Source organism: Dermacentor variabilis, chromosome 1 (genome assembly GCF_050947875.1).
Source record: "Dermacentor variabilis isolate Ectoservices chromosome 1, ASM5094787v1, whole genome shotgun sequence".
NCBI lineage: Eukaryota > Metazoa > Arthropoda > Arachnida > Ixodida > Ixodidae > Dermacentor > Dermacentor variabilis.
The window spans coordinates 46,583,891-46,601,760 of NC_134568.1; the positions used below are offsets into that span (position 1 = coordinate 46,583,891).

The 17,870-nt window shown below is 45.2% G+C and overlaps 1 protein-coding gene across 4 annotated transcripts in view; it reads right to left on the reverse strand.

Annotated features, from left to right (window-relative positions):
- Window positions 1-448: 448 nt before the first annotated feature.
- Window positions 449-17,870, reverse strand: part of LOC142577028 (monocarboxylate transporter 13-like) — a 41,646-nt gene continuing 24,224 nt past the window's right edge. For all 4 annotated transcript variants that reach the window (XM_075687070.1, XM_075687069.1, XM_075687067.1 and 1 more), the window contains 4 exons: window positions 13,503-13,801; window positions 6,159-6,242; window positions 5,124-5,586; window positions 449-858 (listed from right to left, as the gene is read on the reverse strand). In XM_075687070.1, the coding sequence (XP_075543185.1) occupies window positions 707-858; window positions 5,124-5,586; window positions 6,159-6,242; window positions 13,503-13,801 (998 nt within the window). In that variant the 3' untranslated portion in view covers window positions 449-706. The remainder of the gene's footprint in view (window positions 859-5,123; window positions 5,587-6,158; window positions 6,243-13,502; window positions 13,802-17,870) is intronic.

Here is a 17,870-nt window from a genome sequence, read left to right on the forward strand (position 1 = left end):
AAATAACAATATACCAGGGGCGCACCTGGGGCGACGTCGTATTTTCTGTGTTTTATGTCCTTGTCTTATGCACTGCAACGTTACCTAAAAACCCAAATACTTTTCGGTGCATTCGACCGGTCACTTTCGAGCTCTGGCTCTCGCGGCGCGGTTTACATTCAGTAGGTCGAAACCGAGCGTACCTAACACAATCGCCTAACACACAGAGCGCCGCGCTCCAGCCCACAACACTATGGGCCACGTTTACCTTCGAGCTGGGAGCGCGACCGAGGTCAGACAGAATCCCGATCATGTGGGTACTCCGATTGCCCTGGGAGCAGCCAAACGTCCAGATCGGGCAAGTTTTCTCGAGGTAGCTCCGCATCGCTGTACAAACCAAGTTGCAGAGTGGTCCGGACAAGTCGAAGGCAAAACATTAGTTTTATGACTTAGAGGCTTTGTGAACGGCCAGAGTGCAACCAATGTTTAATGCAATCTTTGTAGCATGACCTGGAGCCTCTCGTCGTCGCGATCCTTTTTTCCCGTTTTTTTTTCTTTTCTCCTGCTCTCTCTTGTATCCTCTCGCTTTCTTCTTTACCGATGTCGGAGGCCCTCGAGCCATACGACACCGTGCAAGGCCTCGGCGCGGAATGGCTTTCCGGTACAGTCCAAACATCCAACACGCTGGTCGCGGCTACTACAATACATGACACCTCGCAGAAGTGCGTCAGGCAAATGCAAGGGCTATGCGCAGCTTCGCCGTCCGGTGCCTCCACTTGAGCAGAGCCAGCGCGCCCCAGCACACGGCCAGCACGACTTGCATGGCGGCCAGGCCTACCATGAGCATGAAGTAGCTGCCCAGCGTGTCCCGAACGTAACCTGCGAAAGAGGAGAGCCGGTGGTCTATATTCGAGTATCGGATGAAGGCGTTGGGTGCACGCGTTGTTGGACCTTTCGCTTTATGCCCATCAAAGGAAGAAGATGTGCATGCGGCATATTGACAGCATTATATGGCCAACCTTTATTTTCTTTAGAACGACAAAACACGGACACAAGAGAATGGTAGTTCAAAAGGGAGGGGGGGAGGGGGGGTGAAAACGGCAGACGGAAACATTACCTGCGCATGCTCACGGAAAATCAGTCGTGGACACAGGACAGACGAGTTGGTGCTGTCCATTATTGACGGCTTGGCGCTACCTTTCCATGAGCCACGTGCTATGAGCATGTGCAGATAGTTCTTGTGCCTTCTTTTAAATATGCGACCTTTGAGTTTTCCTTTTTATTCATCTCGTTTCCGCGCTTTATGCGCCTGTTTTTCATATGATACGGAACGGTTTGTTTCTTTAGATCATATATGCATAATCAAACAGTGGCTTGTTTCAAGCCTTAAAAAGAGGCCGTTTATTGCACTGAATATGTATCTGGCTTATTTCGGACACGAGTTCGAAGCACAACTGCGCAAACTTGCGCGCCTGTTAGCCCCATTAAGCGCGTCGATTAACTCTTGAGCCTTTAGGTGCGCTCGGAACAGTGTGTGATAATGCCCAGTGGAAGTGGTTTGCTTCCAACCTCTCCATATGATAATACAATCAGTTAAACCTACATATGTAGTCCTTATATATATGCCCCTCGCGTCCTTGCTCTTTCAGCGCTCCATCTTAACTGGGCGAAATGTAGTTAAGCGAAGGTGACAGGTGGGCATGGTGTTCTGAACAAAAGGAGAGAGAAGAAAGGACACATTTGCAAACAAATTTGCCAGTAAGCTGGGAAGCGACACAAAAGATGCCGCACAAAAAGAGATGATGGGCGGTGACAACGCATTCAAAGTAGTCCGCAACAGGAATTTTAATGCGCAACAGGACTTTTTTTTTCGTAGGTGAGATCTATAGCACCTGCGATGCTCGCCCATTCGTGAGTAACCATGCTGGTCTCTTTTATTAAAAATGTTTCACGCCGGCGGTGGTAAGCAATGAATGTCCGAAAAGAAAAAGAAAAGCTAAACAAAACAAAGGGGGCGAAATGTGAAAACACCCGTGTGCTTAGATTTAGGTGCACGTTAAAGAACCCCAGGCGGTGGAAATTTCCGGAGTCCTCCACTACGGCGTGCCTCATAATCAGAAAGTGGTTCTGGCACATAAAACCCCCTAATTTAATTAAATAAACAAAACAAATCAAATTTAATTACATAGCGGTCTCCACGAAATGCTGGGAAATATTTCAACACGTGAAACACGAAACAAACATGGTTGAAAGCCACTTTACAATTAGTACCCCATGAATGAACTGTAGCATATGCTTTACACGGAACTCCAAGTGAGAGTCGTGCCGTCGAAGACTCTGTTAGTTGTGGTCACACGCACTGGAAAGCCGAGGCTAACACTGCTACAATCTTAGAAAAGAAGTTGCGTCAGCTGCTAACTAAAAGGTAGTAACTGCTTGTAACAAAGGTAACTAAGATTGCTGTTCGCAACGGCGCCGGTAGTTGCAGCCTATCCAAAGAAGGTAGTACATACGACTCGCACGGGTAGTCAGTTTACGAACCATAGATAGTAAAGGCATCGGCGTAAAGGCACTTGTTACCCAATTAAGTTAGTGGGGCCTGTTTTGTTTACAAGCTGCGCTTCCATTGGCAAGAAATAACTAAGTCGCTTCTATTATAGAAGTGTAGGATAAACATATATACGAGAAAAAAGAAGGAAAATAACGGTGACTGCACTGCCACACATTTTAGTGATATTTATAATCTCATAAAATAATGGGTTGTAAGCGTCATGACAGAAACATTAAGTCGCGTGTAATCTTTGAAGAGGTTCTTTGGGACCTTGGCCGGATTCTTGTGGGCGTGATGTTGTAAAAGCTCTAGTCGAATTCTTGCACGAGAACCGCTTAGATTTGAGACTTTGAAGAGAATTTTCTGTTCTTGTTCACTCACCGCCATCGCCACCCTCATCATCAACACATCTCTCCCTCTCTCTCTTTTTACTACAGTCTTCCTTCCCCAATGCTGAGTACCAGGTCGCAACTTTGATTCAGGCCGACCTCTCAGCTTTTCTACCATAGTAAGTGTCTCTCCCTCTCTCTCTGCACTGCACAGAAAGGCTTAAACGACAGCAACATATCACACAATACAATGGTTTGGATATAGTAAGCGACATCTTTCTAAGAACGACTTTATAAGTATGTATAGCCATAACCTTTAGGAGCACAGGTTGTACCGCTGGGTTCGCTGGTTCTATGTATTTGGATAAACAAACAGGAACCTATATGTGTATAACGTACAGACTATCTATATGTGCACGACAACTCAGAAGATAACTATTAATACAACGTTATGATAAAAACTATATTTTATCTAAACATCGCAGCAAGATCGCCACTACACAGCATAACAGACCACATGCGAGACGAGGTCATACTTTTTACAAACACGTCTTTGTGACATGGTAACTGCTTAGGAAAGGCAGCGCTTATAGAAAGTCTGAATTATCGAAGGTAGTAAACAGCCAATAAGAAAAAAGTAGTGATGGGTGGTAAATTACAACTCATTACTACCGTTTTACTAACTTTCGTTTCTCTGAGTGTACTGCAACCGCTCGTCACTGAAACGCAGCTTACCGAAAGGAGCAGGAAACTGCGCACATACGCAGCTGTATGCAGCTGCGTGAATGAAAACGTTGGGTTCCCGAACTCGATACTTCGCAAATAAGCATGCAAAAGTACAACACAGCAGGCTTCGCCGGGGTGCGCTGTTATTGCGGGCTCAGCGATGCCCCGGCCGACTCACCGAACCAGACTTGGCTCGCCACGGGCCGTACCTTCTGCAAGAGCAGGGAGATGTGCGCGAGGTATATGCGACGCTGTTTTTTGTACGTCCGCGGCCCGCAGTCGTTCCTTATAGTTGCTTTTCATTCCGGGAAATTGAAAGCATAAGGACGTCACGCTAAACCGTCAAAACAAGGGTAGTGCTCTGGCACTTTGCGTTTACAAATGAAGCGAGGTCGGAGCCGCTCAGTGTTACAGTGAGTTCAGAATGAGGCAAGTTGGAGAATGATGCATGGACATAGTGAGACTAAGTTTACAACCATTAAGGCTGTCGTAAGTTTGTGCTGGCGCTGTGAAGCGTTCCAGACTTTTCGTTTGCTGCAAATAAGCCGCGGTTTCAGAATGCCTTTTCTCATATTCACGGACGACACATTAGTCGCGGCCCGCGCAGGGCTGTCGGAAGGGAGTGATCCAGGCACGTACACAGAACGTTTATTCATCTGTAAATCAATGTCACTCGCACTCAGTCCTAAAACATAGACTTACACGTTCAACGGGGTTGCTATGAGAGATGCTATAGTCAATTTCATCAGTTTAATTTTGACCACATGGGGTTTTTTAACGTGCACCTAAACGTCGGTTTACGAGAGCGTTCATGCACGAAACGTTCTTGACCTCGTGCTCAGTAGCAAAGCAGCAAATATCTACGGAACCACAGCGGCGGGGGACTCAGTTCACTTGTTCAAGCAAGGCTAATGGTAACATGTCGAGTCACGGCACCTCTCTCTCTCTCTCTCTCTCTCTCTCTCTCTCTCTCTATATATATATATATATATATATATATATATATATATATATATATATATATATATATATATATATATATAGACTACACGGGTGGATGTCTGATTTTCCCTTTATATATATATATATATAACTAAAGGGAAAATCAGACATCCACCCGTTCGTAGCAATTGCTACAACGGAAACCCATACGGGTTCCTCGAAAGAAAAGCCTCAGAGTTGAAGAAAAATTCGTCTTGGTCCGGGACTCGAACCCGGGACCACCGCCTTTCCGGAGCAGCCGCTCTACCATCTTAGATCTCTACCAGATGCGAGCCTCCTTCATCGTTCACCTGAGTGACTCATTGCTCTGGGTTAATAAATTTTGCATATTTATGACGCTTGAAAGAAGCGAAAATGAAGTATATACGAAGACAGCGGTCATTCGCTAAGCGCATGGCATCACCCAATTAAGAGAACTACCCCACCATTCAGAGCTCGGATATCAGTATGTGGTTTGGCATATGCGGCCCGCTGTAATGAGATTGTCTTTCGTTTTTTTCCCCGTAGAAGCGTGCACTAGAATGGTAGAGACTTACCGATGATGGGCGCCCGCGCGAAGAAGGGTAGCGTGCACGAAAGGCTCATGAGTGCGAAGGCCAAGGGAATTTGTCCCTTGGGGAAGCGCTCAGGCACGAACACGAACAGCAGAAAGCCTCGGCTGCCCTGACCCCAGCCGACCAGAATGCTGCCGGTCACAAGCCACGCGTAGTGTTCGCCCAGCACCGCCATAAACACGAAGCCGATGCCTTGCACCACGAAGCTGGTGAAGACCACCGTCTCCTTGCTGGTTAGCCCCGCGTCGACGGCCGGCGCAAGTGCCACGCTGGCCACCGCCCAGCCCACAGACATAGCTGTCATCAACATGGCGGCCTGGTAGCCTTGAAAGCCGCAGTCATGTGCGAAGTCCACTATAGTTAGTGTGTACGTGAAGATGGCGAAGCATCCGCACGCGTTAGTCGTGCAGCATATCGGGAAGATGCCTTGCAGGAATGGCCGCACCTGCATCGAAAGCAGCAACACGCACGTTGTCATACATCACTCGTTGCTTGTGAATTGTCACCACGCGCGTGCACTTTAATGAAAGCTGTTCGCAAGCTTGATCCCCGTGGGGTAAGCCCTTAAGTGCTAGTGGGAAGGTATGACCCCCGAGGGGAAAGCCCTTAGGTGCTAGTGGGAAGGCATGGGTCCTAGCACAATTGAGCAGGTTCGGCCATAACTGAGCCGTGCAACAATTGGTCATGTGCCGTGCTTTAAGGCCACCGTGGCAGTGAAGAGAATGCACTAGAATATAGACTTTAAAGAGTGCGCAAATAGGTGAAAACTTGCAAAGAGCATAACTGTAGCACAACCTGTCATCTGTACATTACGAAACTTCATTGAGTATTGCCTTTAGATAGTGACAGAGAGTTGCGACTGCGCTGATTCATTGTTCTGCAATAATTCTAATGGGAGAACAGGGAGAATCATAAATCTACATGTGATGTGTAGCATTCGGGTTGAAATAAATATTGCTGTCAAAGTGTTTTGGCAAAGGTTCAACATTCTAAAGACAGGAGAGTGCATTGACTTACCTTTTTGAATATAAGTGTGCTTTTGGGAGTATTTTGTTTTGTGTTTTCTTGCTTCGCGATGTGACCATTTGTATTTTCCCGCACCTGCGTGACAAGAAAAAATAATTCTGTATAAACAAACTTGTACACGTTACAGAAAAAAAAGCGACCAATTCCAATTAAAATTACTCTATTCAAAAGTGTCATTAATTAGTGAACAATTTCTACCCCACGAGAGTAGCTGAACAACTGCTAACAAGTAGTCGAATACCTTTACGTTACCTTGCTCGCAGCATTTTTAACATTCCACAAATACAGTCAATAGAATGAGCCGGCCTGGCCCTTTTCGTGCCTCCTCTGCAGCCTTTAAGACATTGTCTGCCCTAACAATTGCTTTTCAATTTCTGTTCGGTCACCTTCCATCGTTTTATTGTGAGGCCATCAACAGCGACGCTGAAAACTCGCTCTATCTGCGCTCCGGACGGAAGGGCGATGTCATAACGTACGAACACCGGACGGAGAAATCGGCGAACAAAGGCCGAAAACTATCCGATGACAATGGAAAAAGCGAAGTCTAAGCTAACTGAACGTGAGCGTTCTGGCACTTTTTTTTATGTGGCTCGTAAACGCGGAACAATCGCGAGACGCAGAAAGCGGTGCCGACAATAGGCTGCGCAACCTTTATTGAAGGCGAGGAAACATATACTGAGCGTCTGCGTTTGCTTGTCCGAATGTTCGCATCCACCAGAGCGCTGCGTGCCACGACCGCATGTGTTCTGTTGTGCTTCCCACCAAATTGAAGTGCTCAAACCTTTGTCGCCTATTGCAACTTGTCGGGTCAACAAAGTAACTGGTTACGTGTAATTGGTTACCGGAAAGCGTAATTGAATTATAGCGAACGTTACCGAGTAAGAAAAGTAATCGAACAATTACAAAACTCCAAAAGCTGTAAGTGGTTAGAAGTTGTCAACTACACGTAATCCATTATGTAGAAGGCTGGTGCTGATGCACGCGTCTCTACGTGTCATGACGTGCGTTTGAAGCTTAGTGTACTACGTAAGTGAGTCAATCCAGGATGAAGCAAAACACCATTTTGTTCGGAGAAAAACAATCACCTTGCAGTTTTTTGAATGCTGCACGCAAGTATATATATCTATATATATATATCCACCTTTCTGGCCAACTTCTACATAACAAGATCAAACAACAAGAAAGGTAGCGTGCACGTGAGATTTCCGAAGGCTCTGAAATCGTTACACGTGGAGGCGCATATGCGTCGGCGCTACGGCATTGGTGGCATTGTCAAAAGAACTAGAAAAATAAGAGATCAGCTCGTGTCTGTTTTCATTTCTCTGTGCGCGTTTTCCTATACATGACTTTACATGCATGCCACTGTTGGAAATAAAGCACTTAGTTGATAGTCAGCTCTGTGCCCACGTGGTCCTTTCTGTTTCCTGCTTTTGCACTCTCCGCTTTGTTCGTCCTAATAGGAGAGAGAGAAAAAAACCCAGCATACATGGTCGCAATGGAAAACGGGGCCCGTATTCACAAAGGCGTCCTTACGCTAGAACTGTTCGAAAAAGCTGCAAATTACCAATCGTGGCTGCCGGCCAATGACGAATGGCGACTGTGAACGAATAACTTTCTGAGTTCGGCTCCGTACTACTGCTTCGAGATCTTACTTTAGCCATGCCAGCGTTAGCCTTGTAGACACATACAACTAAACGGCTTATCAATACTGGACCCCCCCCCCTACAGACAGACAGACAGACAATGAACTTTTATTTGACAGACAATGAACTTTTATTCCCCCCCCCCCCCCAAAATCCTTTTTTTTTGTATCTGCAGGCGGTGCTGTTCAGCAGCTGCAATTTGCCGTTAGAAGTACAGGCATCGAACGCTTCCGTCGCAGCTACAATTGCCGAGCACAAGGGCACCAAAATTTTAAGACATAGTTATGCTGTGGGCAGACAAAAGCAGCTGCTTCTGCATTAGTCAAATGGCGCTCAAGTTGTAAGTGCTTACATCGGAGCTCTTATATATTGCATAGCGTCAACCTCTGAGTACGCCAGAAACTAATGGACATCTATAGGTTGTCCCAGGTAGCGTTAGCCAAGAAGACATGGTCGAAGATACGAGTTCAAGACCTACGGTGTTCCGTCGTCCGACCTCTGACGACTGAACATCGTAGGTCTTATAATCGTATCTTGCATCGTGACTTTTTAATTTTTTATTTGTTTGAGCAGCTTGGCTATTAGCTGGGACACACGGTATATAGTGCCCTCGAATACTTGCTCTGCTCCAAATAGCTCACCGCTGTTAACGCTAAGAATTTAAGGCGATACAAGCTAGTATAGTGGGATACAACTTGTCTTCAGTGAAGCCCCGCCCACGCCCTCATAGCCGCCAGCCACTGTTCCTCCGCAAGCCTGCAAATAGTTCGTACTTCAAACTTTCCCTGTTACCTAAATTAGACGGTAACCACAAAAATAAAATTATTGGCGTGTAATTTTATGCGTTTTCACGCGTATATTATAGTGGAACGGTGAAAGTCCAATTCTTTATTGAACTGAAATAAAAAGCTTGCTTCGCTGCAACTATTTATGGTCAAGTTTCACTTCATATGGCAGGAACGTTTCATGAGTAAAACGGGCTCGGCAGTGAAATGAACAGTACCGCGGACTTTTCAATTGAAGATTGAAATGCTCAGACTCCATACACTTAGTGCATGTCTGTTGCACACCTCATCGCTTCCGCCGATGAAAAGACTCTCCGAGAACAGCAGACGTTCCGGAGGTATCAAGTACGACGCCATTTCGAAAAGATCGCATGACGACGATTTTGTTTGCTTCTGTGATTGGCTGGCGGAGTAACACAACCCCACGCGGTCCGTGTGCCTTGGTTTCCAACTGCTGTCTCTCTAAGTTGTATCCTATTATAGTGCAAGTAGCTTTCTGAAAATATGTTCACACTGACCACTTCGCAGCTTTGATGTTACTCTTTACAGCTGTTTGTCTATTGTCCATGCTGTGCCACATGTTTCGTAATTAAAATGAAATGTGAGAGCATTGGCTAGCGCTTATTATAAATGTTTTTCATAGTTACCACTACTTCCACAGTAATAGATAACCCAAAAGGAAGAAAAAACTTAGTGGTTTGCGCATCCAGCGTTCTCAGCAGCGACTGGACACTGTGGCTTGGTTTTAAACCTCATTGACGACGACAAGCAGTTTAGTTTGCTGTGCGTTGTAGTTCTAGTGACTTTCGTTTTTATTCTCACTGAGAGTCCCAAACAGAAACTACTGCCGTGACACGGTGACGCATTTCGTGCTCAATAAGAAAAGGCGCACTGTTTTCACACACCCTTAGCTGTCCGTGTCAAAAGCGATGTGAAAAAGTGCCCCATTATGAGCGTAAAATTACGGAGGCATCATTGTACACGTTGTCGAAATCACTTCGAAGCAACAGAAAAGGCCCATCGGCCTTGGCTGTTTCAGACGTTCTACGTAAAGAGTGTGCAATCTGTAACCGCACTAAATGAGGACAGAAATTCTGGAAATTGACAAGCAGCATCAATAGCTCTCGCAGATTGAAAACAAGCGCTAAAATGGACACTTTCCACAAGTGCCTAATGACACATGTAGAAAATGAACTGAAGGTACCGTGCAGGCAATGGTTGTACGCGTCTATCCACCAATATGCATGCGCCGGTACGTTTTTTTCGGCAGAATCTAGGGTCAGAAAGGTTGCGCAATTTGAACTACAGGAGTCAGTGGAAGTCTCCAGTGTTTAAGAGGAAAAGAATGAGATAGATAGATAGATAGATAGATAGATAGATAGATAGATAGATAGATAGATAGATAGATAGATAGATAGATAGATAGATAGATAGATAGATAGATAGATAGATAGATAGATAGATAGATAGATAGATAGATAGATAGATAGATAGATAGATAGATAGATAGATAGATAGATAGATAGATAGATAGATAGATAGATAGATAGATAGATAGATAGATAGATAGATTTTATTTTCTATCCTACCTTTCCCATTTTTGCCAATGGCTTCGTTTAGGTTGTTTCAGCACGATGTTCTATAATCAGCTGCCAAGCGTCAGCGAATGATAGCGTGCAGTCAATCATAGTTCGTCAGGCGCATATTATTTCTTGTGGAGCATCGGTGGTGGTGTAATATTATGCACAGCAAGTCTTTTCTTTCACTGTTCCATGCAGTATCGGAGGCAGTATCGGTTGGATAGACCTCCAATCATAGAATGACGAGTTCAACAAAGTGTATCAGTCAGTCCATCATGCAGCTAGAGGCATCACCGCGCTTTTTAGGAGCATTATTATTCGCTGCAGAAGCATCGGCGGAGTAGCCGATACTGATATCTTCATTATAGTGGCTTTCTTTATGTGTTACACTGAAGTTGTACAGGCAATAACGAAAAAAAAGAAAGAGTAGCCGATAGGTTACACTTCCGACTGGCAACCTACAGTACCGCAGTTCTAATCTCTGCTGCGCGGCTTTTTTCTTCATTTTATTTTTTTATATAAACGTCTCGGAAAGTATTTCGGGACTACTACGGTGGACACCCTAAAGAACCAAGGTCGCGATAGAATAAGGGATTTCGCTGTAAAAAGAAAACCAAGTGTGTATTTCAGCAAAGCACTCATTATGGGGAAATGATGCAATTCGAAAATATTACCCATTTTTTGGGGTGTATTAGTTTAGTTCACTCAAACATCATTTTCTAGGAGTCGAAGGGGGTGAATTATGGGCACAAGAAAACACCCTTAAGGTTGCAAATTTCCTTAGGATGTGTGGAGACACAAGGGTGAAAATCACGTCTGCAAATGGTCGCCGAAGATATTCGATTTCTGAAATTGCAGCGATTACCGCAGTGCCGTTAGTCTACACAATAGCTTAGCCCCCGTTCCCTCCCGCCCTTTCATTTCTTCCAGGTGGCGTGTTTCTGAAGTGAGTTATCACGTTTCTCAAATCGCCGTTTCCCAAGCATGTCCAATCACCTAAAGAAAATGTAGATATAAACCTGTCCACACCACAAACCAGGCTGTGGGAGCGGCTGCCGTGTGGTTTTCGACTACCGCAGAGCGACCAATATTAGTGCCTGTTCGCGAAGCGCACATGCCCCATAGGCAAACACCATCTTGAGCCAGAGCTCAAGATGCTGAACACGTCGCTCGCGTCGGTGTCCTTCTTTTCAAAGTTTTCCCGGTATTCAAGAATACCTTACTCGATTAACGTGACGCACCATGTGCCGCAAAAGTCGCTGTTCGACTTCGGTGCCGTAAAAGACATAGTCCCCTTTTTTATAACCAGAGCTCCAAGTAAAGCGCAAGAACTACACCGAGAGGCTCAGAGGCCTAACGACAACTTAAAAAAAAAGTGGTCATGAAATGTGGCTGACCTTGCATAGCAGTACGTGTGGGCGTTGACGACTCTTTCAGAGTGGCGCCGTATCGAAAAAAAATAATAAAGACTCTCCCACTAGGCTCATAGCTAAATGAGCAAAAAATTAATAGTCTTGGTTCTCAGCGTGCGAGCATCCCTTCCCTGGCACTGTCACAAAAAGAGGTATTGTTTCTTGAATGTTAATAAGTGTGCGCATGGCACCTAAGCGTCCTGCGCGTCATTTGTACGCGCATATATATACAAGCGGCCTCTTTCAAATAAAACCATTGGACGGAGTTAGCGCATGCGTCGTGCACTCCCTGGCAGTCCGTGTAATTTTGTCGCTTCACTCGCAATGTGTCGTACTAACAAAGCCGAATTCCGGCCCTTCCCAGGATCGGTATAGTGTGAGAATTCATTTTACTCTATTCTATTCGCTTGTTATCATCGACCACACACAACCAGCCGATCCTGGTGATAGCGCGCAAGCGGAGTGCTGCTCAAACGACCGCAGAAGCTCGAAATAAGAACAGGGGCCGAATTCGCGAAGCTTTTCTTTCCTAAGTGCTGCTTGCCATTGGCCGTCCGCCTTCGTTAACATTACTTGCGGCATCCAATTTGACTGACAACTTCTCTTACGAACACTTTTAGCGTAAGAGCCTTTTTCTTTTGCAAATACGGTCCCCGAATTGAAGCGAAATTGTTACGTTATACATGTATACCAGGCCTCGCATGGCCGTGTCTAGCCGCCCGTACTTGATTGAGTAGAAGAGTGACGCTCGTGTTTTACACTCTAAAAAAAAAAAGTCGTCATATTCATTAACTAAATTAAAATTAAATTATGGGGTTTTACGTGCCAAAACCACTTTCTGATTACGAGGCACGCCGTAGTGGGGGACACCAGAAATTTGGACCACCTCGGGTTCTTTAATGTGCACCTAAATCTAAGTACACGGGTGTTTTCGCATTTCGCCCCCATCGAAATGCGGCCGCCGTGGCCGGTATTCGACATTAACTAAATCCCAACACGTTACTTGTCTCAGAAAGCGCTACCTTCTTAGTAAGTGCAGCTAGTAATATGATGGTTAGTACTTTTCACTACCTGCTGATGCTAGAAAAAATGCACTAACTTAGTAAACTAAATACTACCTCGGTATGTGCAGTTACTAATGTAACTGAAATATAATTACTAGCAATACAATGGGGCCTATTCGATTTATAAGTGCCGCTTGCATTGTTATATGAAGTCGATGGTGTAAAATCATGGCAAAGTAGAGTAATAAATATATACGAAAAAAAGAGAGCGGCGTCTTTTCGCTATATATTAGGGCATCAATTAAGATACGTATATGTGTAAGTTATGTTCACCAGGGGCATTAAGGCACACTACTCCGGGTAAGAATGTATTACATATCTCCAACAAGCAATGAACGATTGGGCAAGAACACACATTCAGAACGACCAAAGGGCTACGCGACACTTACTCAAAGAGCAACTTCAAGAGTATTTATAACCCAAGTTTGAGGGAGCACATGTTGTACCGGGGAGAACCTATCTATTTGGTTAAATAATCAAAGCCTTGTGCATAAATTTCTAAAGGCAACTGCCTGCATATATGTGTGTTACGACGTCGCACGTAACTGTTAGTCCAACATGACGAACAACACTACAGTTTATCTCAATTTTGTCACAATCACAATATAATAAATAGGCCACGGCCTGACGAGGTCGTAGTGGCTTAGTAGTTACTTAGTAAGGACTACTAAGAAGCCTTTCTGGCTATTAAAGGCAACACTAACTAGCTTTATTGGCCGCTGGCACCGTCACCCCTCGTGCCCCGTCACCTCCCAGCACGAAACGAGTGTTAACGAGTGTCGACAACGGGACTACAGACTGGCATGCGGCCAACAGCCAGAGGTCGGCTGCCTGTCAGCACGCGTACTTACAGCGGGAGTTTTGTGGCCGGTCAGCGTAGTGGGTGGCGGCCGCGGCGCCTGCTCCCGCTGCCATGGCTGCGGTGCCAGGGGCAGGCAGCAGAGGAACAGGTGCAGCGACAGGGCGCCCAGCAGCAGCAGCGACGTGGAAAAGCCGTACTCGGTGACGAAGTAGGACGCCACGGGTGGGAACACGACGCCCGTCAGGCTCAGCGTGACCGACATGAGCGCGAACGCCGTGGCCCGATACTTGATGAAGTACTGCGACAGCAGGGCGCCCACCACCACACCAACCGCGGCCACGCCCAGACCTGCGCGCGTGTGCCGCGGGGATTAGTCGGTCGGGTTGTCGAATCCAGAAAGTTTTCTTTCGTACTGTTTCCCAACGGCCGGCTGCCTTCGCTAAGTATGTTCGCTCTGACTATTGACCGACGCTTGTGCTTATTTCGAACAACTTCAGCATGTGCCTTGCAAATAGGGCCCCATTATTTAAAAAAAGCAGTTTATATTCAATTAAACAATTTAAATAAACTAGAATATTTAGCTAATTAGGCAGAATACAAAGTATACTGGCTCATTCACGTGAGCGGTAACTACGTACAGTGGGCGTTCATCTGCGTAGGAGGCTTTTCTTCTGTTTAGCTTTTTTAAAACTTGCCACACGTTAGCTGGCATTCCATGAATGACTCCAAACAGGAATCGTGTGGAGCACGTCTAGCATACCGACTGATGCAGCCGCTTATTGGAAAGAGAAAGGAGCTCTGAAACACTATAGCACTGTAAAGCAATTTAGCCCCTTCCGGATGTTTTACTGCGTTTATAACTAACACCCTTACACCCCTGAAAAATAGAAGGCATTTCCACAAACCAAAACACGAACATAATCGATGCTTTGACTGAGCATGTGTTGGCGGGCTAGTTGGTTAAGCATGATTACAAAGACGGCGCCGAATAAAACATTACACGAAGAAGGAGGTCTCATGTCCCCCTTCTTCGTGTGTTGTTTTATTCGGCGCCGTCTTTGTAATCGATGCTTTGAGTTGCTATAACACCCTCTTCACTGAAGGGTGCAAGTCATCCAGGCAGGTGCTATTCATTACGGCACCTTGCTATTCCGATTATTGTTATTATTTATTGGCATCCCTTTTAAAACGGGACGGTGACAAACCGTCACATAGCTTGCTTGAGTTAATCAAGTGTGCTATACATGTTTTTCATTCTAGCATTTTGTATACATTTCCTTAATCTGTTTTTCTTCAAACTTCTGTATTTACCATGTACCGCTACCTATGCCTATAACGGACCTTGTCCTATCACTATCTTCCCTGCAACCCGCCGCAGTGGCTTAGCGGCTATGGTGTTGCGCTGCTAAACACGAGGTAGCGGGATAGAATACCGGCCGCGGCGGCCGCATTTCGATAGAGGCGAAATGCAAGAAAGACCGTGTTCCATGCATTGGGGGCACGTTAAAGGTCCCTAGGTTGTCAAAATTCAGCCGGAGACCCCCACTATACGGCGTGCCTCATAATCAAATCGCGGTTTTGGCTCGTAAAACCCGAGAATTCAGTTCAAATTATCTTCCCTGCTATTTTCCTACTCATACTTTAAACGTCTCTGAACGAATAATCATTAGGCAGCGCCACCTAGAAGGACTTAGAACCACTAAAACAAAGCAGTTACCGCATGGACTGATACATATTTCTGGAAACCGCTAGAAAAAAAATAAATAAGCATAGTTTTTTCAGTTTTGTTCCTCAGTTCTGTTCCTCACATTATGGTACCGCGATGGCCACAACACAGCATTCAGTCGCTTTGACATTGGAACAAATCCTACACAAACAACAGAGCAACCCTAACACAGAGCACACATACGCATCGCACATGCGCATACAAATTAACACTGCCCGCTCTGCCTACAAATGTACTATTGCGCTCAGTATGAACTACAACGCACGACCGCTTTGCCACGCGTTTTCGCGATGGACCTTATACTGAGTGTGATAGTACCTAATAACGGCTTAGGCTGTAGACTTATCGTGTTTTGACCTACAATGCAGTGCTAGTGGATGCATCTTTGTTCTGCTTGATTAAACAATAAATCTCGACAGAATGCTTATTTAGATATAGTCAGCTAAACGCACCTCAAAAACCATACAGACCTGTTACTATAAAATGGCACTGTATTGAATGCCTTTCGAGTAGCGAGTTTCAGTAATCAGAACAGTCAGGACATGTACAAAAAGCAGGTGTCTTGACAGCCCGTAATACCCTTAGCACTAATAGGGTGCGTTGGGTTTACAATGCTAGGCTAATGCGCAAACGAAAAGGTTGTTTTGGTAATCACAACGCCCTTACGCCACATTTTTTAACATTATGTAAATCGAAACGGTTGTTTTTGTTTTTGTGCTCGAAATAACCTTAAGGGTGCATAGTGGTTTACAGTGCAGCTGTTCCTTTCATTTTCCACTCCTCGCGATCCACTTTAAGTGATTGCAAACGCACTAGATATCCCCGCTAAATGGGCATGTCGAAATATTCCGTACTTGCGACATCTTTTGATACAGATGCCGTGTTTTGTAAGAATATTTTGTTCCGCCGAGTGGTCGTTCCCGGATATTGCGACTGTGTTTTCTATGTTACAATGGCGGTGATTATTACGACCCCTTTAGCGGAGCAGTTTGCTCTAGAGGAACGAGATGGCGCTTTCGGCGGCACGCAAGGCGTTGCCTGCGCGAAAGCGCATGAACACGAAACCATTACCGCTTCTGTCCTGCTATATGTACTGTGCGATGAGCCGTCGGAAATACGACTCGGTGTTCGCTAACGCACTCTGCATCATTCATGCTTCTGAATGTGGCTACAAAGAGTAGTGACTGGCATATTAAGAAACGGAATGAATATGTGGGGCCATGTTCACGGAATGCTGATACAGTTGCACGCGTTGCCGGCACTTCGATATGTACGGCTTTCCTCGAAGGTAAAAACAAATTGACTCATACGCCAGCGTTGTATCGCTAACCTTAAAAAAAAAGAAAGGCTTCCGCCTCGGAATGTCGGCAAGAGTGAGTACCGCTCGTTACACAGTTACAAAGAGAGTAGCGTCGCTTCCTGGCACAGTAATTAAGCTTCTCGAACCTTATCTACACACACACACCGTAACCTACACGCAAACTTGCGCCCACTTTATCGCCAACGTATCAAGAATAAGCTAAAGGGCGCGCACTTGTATCAATGCCCTGAAGCATGGGTGATGGTCTACACCAACACCACACGAATGTTCGAAGCTGAACGTTTCCTGACGATCCAGAGTAAGCGAGTGATTAGTGATAATACACTTTTGCTGCAAACAACAGACTGCAAACAGTGCCCAGAGGAGTCAGGATACCTCCATTAGAAACAGTAATGAACAGCATAAAGAAACTCCTCCTATAACTAGCGATGAGGTCAAAAGGAGTTTGCAAGACATGAAACGAGAATGCGCGGCATGAGAAGATGGAATAACAGTCGATTTAATCAAAGATGGAGGTGACCAAATGCTTAGAAAACTGGCGGCTCAAAATACGAAGTGTCTATCGACTGCAAGGGTCCCAGAAAACTGGAATACAAACATTATTCTAATCCACAAAAAGGGAGACGTTAAAGAATTGAAAAATTATAGGCCCAATAGCTTACTCCCAGTATTACAAAAACATTTACCAAAATAATCTCCAATAGAGTGACGACAGCACTGGACTTGAGTCAACCAAGGAAACAGGCTGGCTTCAGGAAGGGATACTCTACAATGGATCACATCCATGTCATTAATCAGGTAATCGAGAAATCCGCAGAGTACAATCAGCCTCTCTATATGGCTTTCATAGATTACGAAAAAGCATTTAATTCAGTAGAGATACCAGCAGTCATAGCGGCATTACGTAATCAAGGAGTACAGACCGCTTGCGTAAATATCTTGGGAAATATCTGGAGATTCAACAGCTACCTTAATTCTACACAAGAAAAGTAGGAATATACCTGTAAAGAAAGGGGTCAGACAACGAGACACAATCTCTCCAATGCTATTCACTGCGTGCTTGGAAGAAGTATTCAAGCTATTAAAGTGGGAAGGCTTAGGAGTAAGGATCAACGGCGAATACCTCAGCAACCTTCGGTTTGCCGATGACATTGTTCTATTCAGCAACATTGCAGACGAGTTACAACAAATGATTGAGGACATTAACAGAGAGAGTGTAAGAGTGGGGTTGGAAGATTAATATGCAGAAGACAAAGATAATGATGAATAGATTGGGCAAGGGAACAAGAATTCAGGATCGCCAGTCAGCCTATAGAGTCTGTGAAGGAGTACGTTTACCTAGGTCAACTAATCACAGGGAACGCTGATCA